Source organism: Hipposideros armiger, unplaced genomic scaffold (assembly GCF_001890085.2).
Source record: "Hipposideros armiger isolate ML-2016 unplaced genomic scaffold, ASM189008v1 scaffold_191, whole genome shotgun sequence".
In the NCBI taxonomy this organism is placed as follows: Eukaryota; Metazoa; Chordata; class Mammalia; order Chiroptera; family Hipposideridae; genus Hipposideros; species Hipposideros armiger.
Window position 1 is genome coordinate 1093503 of NW_017731541.1, and position 8653 is coordinate 1102155.

General features: G+C 42.4%; 2 protein-coding genes across 2 annotated transcripts in view; one reads left to right on the forward strand and one right to left on the reverse strand.

Moving 5' to 3' along the window:
- ZPBP (zona pellucida binding protein) overlaps positions 1–8653 on the reverse strand; it is a 314051-nt gene that overhangs the window by 58683 nt on the left and 246715 nt on the right. The gene's annotated exons all lie outside the window — the stretch shown is intronic.
- The window catches only part of SPMIP7 (sperm microtubule inner protein 7), a 45618-nt gene continuing 36971 nt past the window's right edge, over positions 7–8653 (forward strand). Inside the window, exons 1-4 of the mRNA XM_019652967.1 lie at positions 7–1650; positions 4453–4550; positions 5340–5416; positions 7418–7556. Coding sequence (XP_019508512.1) covers positions 1101–1650; positions 4453–4550; positions 5340–5416; positions 7418–7556 — 864 coding nt within the window. The 5' untranslated portion in view covers positions 7–1100. The remainder of the gene's footprint in view (positions 1651–4452; positions 4551–5339; positions 5417–7417; positions 7557–8653) is intronic.

The following is an 8653-nucleotide window of genomic DNA, read 5'->3' on the forward strand; positions in this document are numbered from 1 at the left end:
CGCCGCCGCCGCCGCCGCCGCCGCCTGCCGACCGTAGGCGCAGAAGGTCGTTAGGCGACGCGCGCCCACCTGCCCGCCGGAAGTGGGCGGCCGGCCGACCGGAAGGGTCGCCGGAAAGAGGGGCCGCCACTTCCGCCGGGTGGGGGCGGGGCCGGGCCGGGCCGAGCGCCTGCCCGGCCACGTCCCTGTGGAGCGGTGCTGGGGCTTTCGGGACCACGCTGCAGACCAGGGAGCCCCGGGGAGCAGAAGGGACCCGTGGGAGGCTCTGGAGCCGGGGAAACCGTCGCGGGCCCGCGGCCCGAGCCTTTACCTCTGCGTGCGCGCATGCGTGGGCCCGGGGCGCTCAGCTGTGAGGCGCAGCCTGGGCAACGGGCGGCGAGAACTGAGCGAGTTAGGACACGGGCAGCCTTCGCAGGATTGCCTGCGTCTCCTAACGGCAGCTGCCGGTACTTGATGGAATAAACGCAGTGCACACCGAGTGGCATGGAAAGGAAGGGCTTTAGCCCCGGTAGGAAGCTTAGGGGAAAGAACAGGAAACAGCCCTGGATAAAATTGATTTTCATGCAACACTCAGCCTGGAAGATGGTCTTTTATCACCTCGCTTCAGGAAAATGTAAAACCACCTATCAGCCCGTGAGGGTGTTTATATAGCCAGGACATGTTAAAAAGAACCATGTCTCTGCTTTTCTGCAGCTGGAAAGGTTTATTTAACTGGAGCAGAGCTAGAATAGAACTAAATCTTTCCCAGTTGGTGCAACTACATTGAAGAATGAAGTTTTCAGCAACTGAAGTCAAAATGCCTAATAAGAATGTATACTGTCACATTTAATAGGGAGAAATGAGTGACTCAATGCGTTACAATTCTAGCTGTTGCTAAGCAACAAGGGCTCTTGTTTTGTCTTCTGGTCTGTTACTGCCCTATATTTCCTTTGGTGGAGAAAAAAGTACTTTAAGAGGAAAAAAAAAAACACTTGACATTTAGCCAAATCAATAACATTATGTTTAATTAACCAATTCTCACCTATTGGACATAGGAGAGTTTTGTAGTTAAAGAGTCAGCAGAAACAATTTGCAGTCATCCAATTCTAAAGAGAAAGGCTATGGCTGTAGATTCACCTGGAAAGATAAGTATCTCTGAACGGCCCATTCTTTCAAGAACAAAGGCTGTTGAGAATATAGATTACCCACACTACTGTTGTCTCTTAAGAAAAATGAACATGCCTTTTGTGAAAGGAGTTGAGGACAGACATGACTATGGCAGAATTGAAAAGAAAGGCAACCCTACTTTTCTTAAATTTCACCCTTATCCCCCTTCAGCCATGCCAGACTATCATTTGCACTACCCTTATCCCCCACCGTATGGGCCCGATTACCCGTTATTTCCACTGCGTGATGATGTACCCTTGGGTGATCCCTGCTCGGGGTTTCTGAGTCCCGGTGGTGATGCCGATTTAAAGCCTGGCGTTGGCAGAACCATACCAAGCCTGGTGGATTTTAGTGATGTGAAACCTCAACATCGAGTTCCTAGGCCAGACACAGGATTTCAAACGACACTAAAAAGGCAAAAAAAATTATTAGGCGAACTCAAACAAGACAGGAAATGGAATTCCAGGGCAACATCAGACATTTCCATCAGAGCAAGACTTGGAGGTAAATAAAGGAACATGGGCTTTATAATATTTAAATATTCAATTGGTTATTTAGGGGTGTGGTGTTTAATTTTCATATGTTGATGGCTAGTTTTATTCCATTTTATCTATTTCTAGTTTCATTCCGTGTGGTCAGAGTATGTGATTTCAGTCCTTTAAAATTTGCTAAGTTTTGTGCCCTATAATATAGCCTAGTCTATGGATTGTTCATGTGCATTGGAGGAAAAATGTGTATTTTACTTGGGTATTCTGTTGGGTGGAGTGGTCTGTAAATATCCTTTAGGTCAAACTGCTATTGTTAAAGCCCTCTTTTTTCATATTGATCTTTGTCAGGTTGTTTAATCCATTATTTAAAATGGAGTATTGAAGTCTACTGTAATTATAAAGCTGGCTATTTCTTTCTTCAGTTTTGTCAATATTTGTATCATATATTTTGAAGTTCTGAAGTTTGGTGCATATAAATAAAATAAAACAGAACAGAAAAGCATCAGAAAAAAAATCAACCAAACGTACAGTTGTTTTTTGAAACTATCAAACGACATCGATCTACCTGTAGCTATTTTGAAGAAGAAAACTCAGGAACCGCCCCCCCCAACAAAGGGTATTATGAATGTTTCAGAAAACCTATCTAACCACTAGAGGACAGAAAACACATGAATAAGAAAACAAGATCCACAGAATGAATAGTCTTTGAACAGTTCTTCTATAACATGGCTTTTGCCTTCTTTAAAAGCATTATATTATGGAAATTTTTTATAATAAAACTAGGGCCTTTGGGAAAATGATGTTCATGGCAGACCCTTCAAAACTCATACAATTTCATGGGTTGCATACAAAAATCCACTCACAGTAAAAATGGGATCAAAGTTTTAAGCATGTTAAATCTCTAATAAGTAAGGAAATACTACAGTGAGTTCCTTGATAAAAGACTTGATATTTGTTTGGCGGCATGGAAATGATGAAGTAAGATTGTGAGTTATGTAATAGCTGGTCTCAGAAGCGGCCCCCCGCAGTTCATTCCTTCTCGGAGTGTGCCTGCCACTCCCCTTTGTTGGGGGTTCCTGAGTTTTCTTTCTCAATACAGCTACATGTAGGTCAATTTTGTTTGGTATTTCCAAAAAACAACTGTAGGTTTAGTTGATTTTTTTTCTGATGTTTTTCTGTTCTCTGTTTTATTTTTTTTATACGCATCAAACTTCAGAACTTCAAAATATATAATGCAAATATTGACAAAACTGAAGAGAAAAATAACCAGCTTTATAATTACAGTAGGAGACTTCAATACTCCATTTTAAATAATGGGTGAAACAACCTGACAAAGATTGATATGAAAATAGAGGACTTCAACAACAGCAATTTGACCTAAAGGCTATTGCTACATTACTAGTACAGATACTAATAATGTTACAATCACTAATTGATCATTAATGTCTAATAAACATGTCAGGCACTTGAACTATACGTCAGCAACTTTACCAAGCTCTTCAAATGCTTGAATTGTTGTTTTCACAACTCGGACAACAATCATTAATGGGAGGAAAATGATTCCGTGAAAAGGTCCGTGAGGCGGCGCTGGCACCTGAGTCAGAAGCCCTGACGTCTGCTGGGGTCTGTTCTGGAGCGCCGCCAGATTGGCATCACCCCAGTGCCCGTGGTGCCCCTGTGCTGTCCCACACCCGTCCCGCCGGCCAGCGCACCCGGGCCTCGACATCTCCGCACTGTCCACCTAGCTCCTGAATTTGGCCAATTTATGGGACAAAGCTAAGAAACAGAAAACCAAAATTAGAAGCCCTCCTGGGGTGGCAGAAGGGCTCTCTTATGAAAACTACCAGAGGCGTGACCATTATCTTCACCTACGCAAGTTCCCTGTCCAAACCAGAGTAATTTGCCAAAGTTATACAACTCTGACTAAAATGCTGCAAGGGCAATCCATCTGGATGTGAAGTCCAAGGCCTTCGTGTCCTGCCTCTGGCTTTCCTCTGGTTCATTTTCCACTATTTCCTCGTGGCCATTTTATGATGTAGCTCTATCCAACTTTCGTAATTTCTTATAAAAGCTGTGACGCTTTCACAGGGCAGGGCACGCTGTCAGAGCTACCACTGCCCACGCTGCTTCCCGGCCTGGAATGACTGTCCTTCCTCTCCTTCCACTTTGTTACCAAGTCCTACGAAATTGTCCACAGTAGATCAGGTGTTATATTCAGGAAGCTGTTCCTAATTCCCCGCAATCTGTCTGAACTATAATAGATTTTCCTCCTCTGCACCCCCACAGCACTCAGAGCTCAGCTATTACTACACTCACCACATCAAAATGACATTATCTACTTATGTGTCTGCCTTGCCTGTTTGTTCATGAACACCTCAAAAACAGGAACCCCATTTTCCATCTGTATATATTTATATTCTTCTGCTTCCATTTATGGTGCAATAAATACTTGTTGAAGGTAGCTTTTGTATTTGAGAATCTCAGGTCTTCTAATTCATGATTTGATAAATTACCTACATAGTAACCAGACTCCTTTGTGTCCCCACCACCCCCAACACATCTATACACGCAAACACAGGTTCATAGTACCCAACAGGTCTCTTCCTATAGTGAGTAATAAATAATAAATAATTCTACACTATTATAATAACCATAACATGTAAATTCTAGAGCTAGTCTGTTCTCACTGATGAGAAAAAATTTTAGAATTGAACAATCAATTAACACCACGCATTTTAGCTTTCTAATAGGAAATATTTCTGGTGGAAGAACTATATGTTGTATTTCTAACCGAAAGCACGTACAATTTTGTTTTCAGGTTGGACAAGCCCGGTGAAAGTTACTCCTTTACAGCACCCACATGAAGGTTGCTCAGTAAATCACTCCTACACATTTGAGGAGGAAGCAACATGTACGGTAAGATTTCTTAATTGGATGGTGTAATACGATGTTTGCAACTAATTCATGTCATTGTGTATTTGATATTTTGAGCCTTGTGCAAATAGCTACCATTTATGAAATATGTCTTATGTGCCAGGCACTGTGCAGACTTCACAGCCATTGTCATTATCCTGTCATCCCTACAACTATACTCTGGGGGATGACTGAGGAGTAGACGCTGGCAGTGCCCAACCCAGACCCTCATACTGGCAAGTGCACCCTCATCCAGTAGCAGGGAGTGACGGCCAGCGTGACAGCCACCAGCCCCGGGGACCCACCCTCCCACACTGTCCCCTCGACGCTGGCTCACGACTGACTGACTTAGCAAACCACAGCTCGTCTCCCGCTGAGGCCACGTGCTCACTGCGTCCATTCCTTGTCCTGTCCTCCTCTTGACCTAGAACAATCCCACAATAGATCACTTGACCAAAACTCCTGGGCAACACAGTGTGGTTACCCCCATTTTATTTGAGAAAACTGAAGCCCAGTGATGTTAAATTACTGACTTTTGACCACACAGATATGAAATGTAAAACCAAAATTTAAACTTAGGTACCTTTCTGAATTTAAGGTTTATATTATTAATCATTTTCCTATGTGGATTTTATAGTTTCTAAACTCTAGATATTTAAATTACTTGAAGATGTCCCAAAGGATACACAGATACGAGAAGAGTATTTTTAAACAGCTTCACGCACCATAAAATTCAATCATTAAAGTGTTCATAGTTTTAAGGATAATCATAGTATTCTTTATGCCTTCTAGGATGATGGAGAACCACTGTTACAGCCAAACAAGAAATATAATGCAAAGGATTCATTTTATAAGTCCTCTACACAAAAGTAAGCATTTTTCCCAGTGGAATTTTGATTTAAAATATATTTATTTTATATTTAATAATACGCCCCCTTTGTATTTACATTATCCTGGATCCTATGGGATATTCAGAGACCATCAGATACAGATATTTAGTTACTCATGTTGATTGCTAAAATAAACAGGTCATATATTTGACCCCCTTTACCCTCAATACATAGGTGATGTATTATAGAATGGTACACTTGAAACCTAGATAATTTTACTAACCAATGCCGTCTCACTAAATTTGGTAAAAATCTTAAAAGATAAAAGTAAAATAAACAGGTCAAGGATGAGTCTTAAAGAAAACCTATGTTTAATAGAAGAATAAAACAGAAGCAGAAATGGTCAAAGAGAGAAGAGGAGATGAGAGAGCAGCGTCACGGAATACAAGAGCAGAGAAAGCTGCAAGGAGCATTATTGTCCTCAGTCCAAAAGTAGAGACCTACTATGTGCCTACGCCCTGGGTTGCACGATTCATCAGTGAATATAGCAGACAAACAGCTTTCCTCTCAAAGAGCTCTCGTCCTACCAGGAGATGGAAATAAGCAACAAATATGGTCAGGCATTTCCCCAGGTATAAGACGCACTCTTTTTTGAAAAATTTGGGGTCTAAAAACTGGGTGCGTCTCATACAGTGGTTGTAGATTTTTTTAACTTGCATTTCCCGCTTTTTTCATGCTTGTTTTTGCACTCATACAACCACTGTAATAAAACCCATTTAAGTTTTCTTGGGTCATCTTTAGTTTGCATGAAGGTAAAAATGAAGGCATTTAAAAAACTTTTACTTCATGCTCATTTTGTGGGACATGGGAGGAGGTAAATTCAATTTGTACATTTACTTATAAATTCTAATGCAAAATTATACAATTTTTCCTGTAAACAATACAAATTTTTCATTAGGGAGCATTTTCTTTCAGCCTGTGTGTCACTCGACAGGAAAAGATAATGAGTAAAACAAATTGTTGAAAGGCTCATGGGGCTGCGCTGTGTGAAGTTAGCTCCCCTGGACAGAAACGTTTTTCTGGTCAGCATGCATTCCAGGTTTGCAGGGCAAGGTTACAGCAATTCTCTGAGCATACCACCCCATCGTAAAGCGACTTCACAAAACGGGAACACAGTTATTTTACACAGTCCTCTGTGTGTGTGTGTGTGTGTGTGTGTGTATGCTGTCACTCCATGACAGCATATTTATGTTTTCCTGAAGAGCATTGCTCATTTGTGAGCCTTCATTAACTTGAAGTGAAATGGTTAAAAATATTTATCCCGTTAGAACAGGCTGCATTTTTAATTAGAATTGTTCATCAAAAAACAAGTGAAACGGAACTCTGGCTTTTGAGACGACTCCACTAATTCACGTTGTTTACCAAGCTGTAGTATGTTAAGAATCTCAAAAGCAAAATAAATTTGGTTTACATCAAAAAGGAGAAATACACGATATGGAGCTGGATTTCAAACTCTTAGAACTGAGAAAGAGCACTGAATGAGACACCAGCAGGCTTGAGTTCCAATGACAAGACCCAGACACGCCCAGCTGGGTTCAGTGCTGGGGCTTCTCAGGCTACAGCCAAGGTGTCTGCTCGGGCTGTGTCCTCACCTTCCGAGATCATTCGGATTGTTGGCAGAATTCAGGTTCCTGATTAGTTTAAGGGCAGCTGAAGAGTGTCTACTGCTTTTCTGTCTTTTCTTAGGGTTCATCTGTTTAAGTCAGACCCGCTTAGGATAATCTGCCATTTGATTAACTCAAGTTTAACTGATTAGGGGACTTAATTACATGTGCACAACCCCTTTTGCCATACAAAGCATCACGGGAGTCACAGCCCATCCCGCCCACTTGCTCTGGCCACACCTGAGGGAGGGGATGACCTGTGGCGTGTACACCACGAGCAGGAATCTCGGGGACATCTCAGAATGCTGCCTACCACAATGACTGCACCAATTAATAAGTACGTTTCATAAAATGTCATCATTTAATAATCCCACAGAGCTTATGAGCGTGTTCCCTGGGACAAGATGCTACCACCAAAACCCGACCCAGAAGAAACTAGCTTGGAAAAAGCTGCTGACCTTCTCTCACAGTGTTTTACGCTCCACAGATATGAGAGGGTCCCGGCAATAACTCAGGTCAGAGAATGTCCCAGAAAACAATGTATCTATTACTGAGCTCTAAAAATTTTAAGTCACAGTAATACTTATTTTATTGTTAAGAATTATGGAAAGAACGTACATTTATGGAATTGAAAATGCCATAATCATAAAAGTCATCAGTGACCTCAAGTACTTTAATATTATCCATATTAAAATTAAAAAAGAATTATTTGAGACTACCTCTTTCTCAAAAGTCATTTGTATTGACTGTGTTTATTTTAAAAATTGCAAAAGAAGGAGTAAATAATGAAGAAGACACAGATAACAGGTTACTATCTCACCACAGAACCTATGCTGAAACAGGTTTTGAAATTGAATCTAGAACTTACCTCCATACTTTTCGAGACAGAATGGGGAAACGCAAGAATCACAGGGCTCTTCCTATGTAGTAAACAAAGCATTCCCACTTGTCCATGAAGACGCCCATTCTTTTCATTTCTGAACATCACGTGGACGACTGTGTCCCCTCCACGGCCAGGGTGCTTTACCTAAACTGTGGATCTCGCCGTGTTACTCCGCTGATACGAACCCAGCACTTTTTATAAAGCAGAATCTACACTCCCTGACACGGCGCATGCCCAGTCCTCCCTTCCCTGCACCGCCACCCCCACTAGCCTCTCCTTCGTCTGTCCCTTCCTCCTGCTCGTCCGTCCACCCCCAAGCATCCCCACCCCGACTCCATCACAGCACAGCCTGGGCTGCGATCCTCAGCTCGCGCGTGCCGCCCTCAGGCCTGGTCTTCGCAGATGGTGGTGCACTGCCTCCTCACTCGGTGTTTTCCAAGCCCTTCCGAGCTGATCCTAGACGTCTCTTTGGCCCTCCACACTCACTTCCTGTGCTTGTGAAGCTACTCCTACTGACACCCGTGTCCTTTTCTGCCATGTCTCCTTTCTTAGAAGCTTGACGCGCTCTGGGACTGCCACTCATAGTGAGGTGTTTTACTATATAGAATCCATAGGACTGAAAAGGAAACCAATTACATTGAAATACAGTTCTAAACATGGACCCATAGAGGCTCATGAACCACAGCTTAAGAAACCAACGTTGTGTTGAAAAACTTCTTCAGCTTTTAC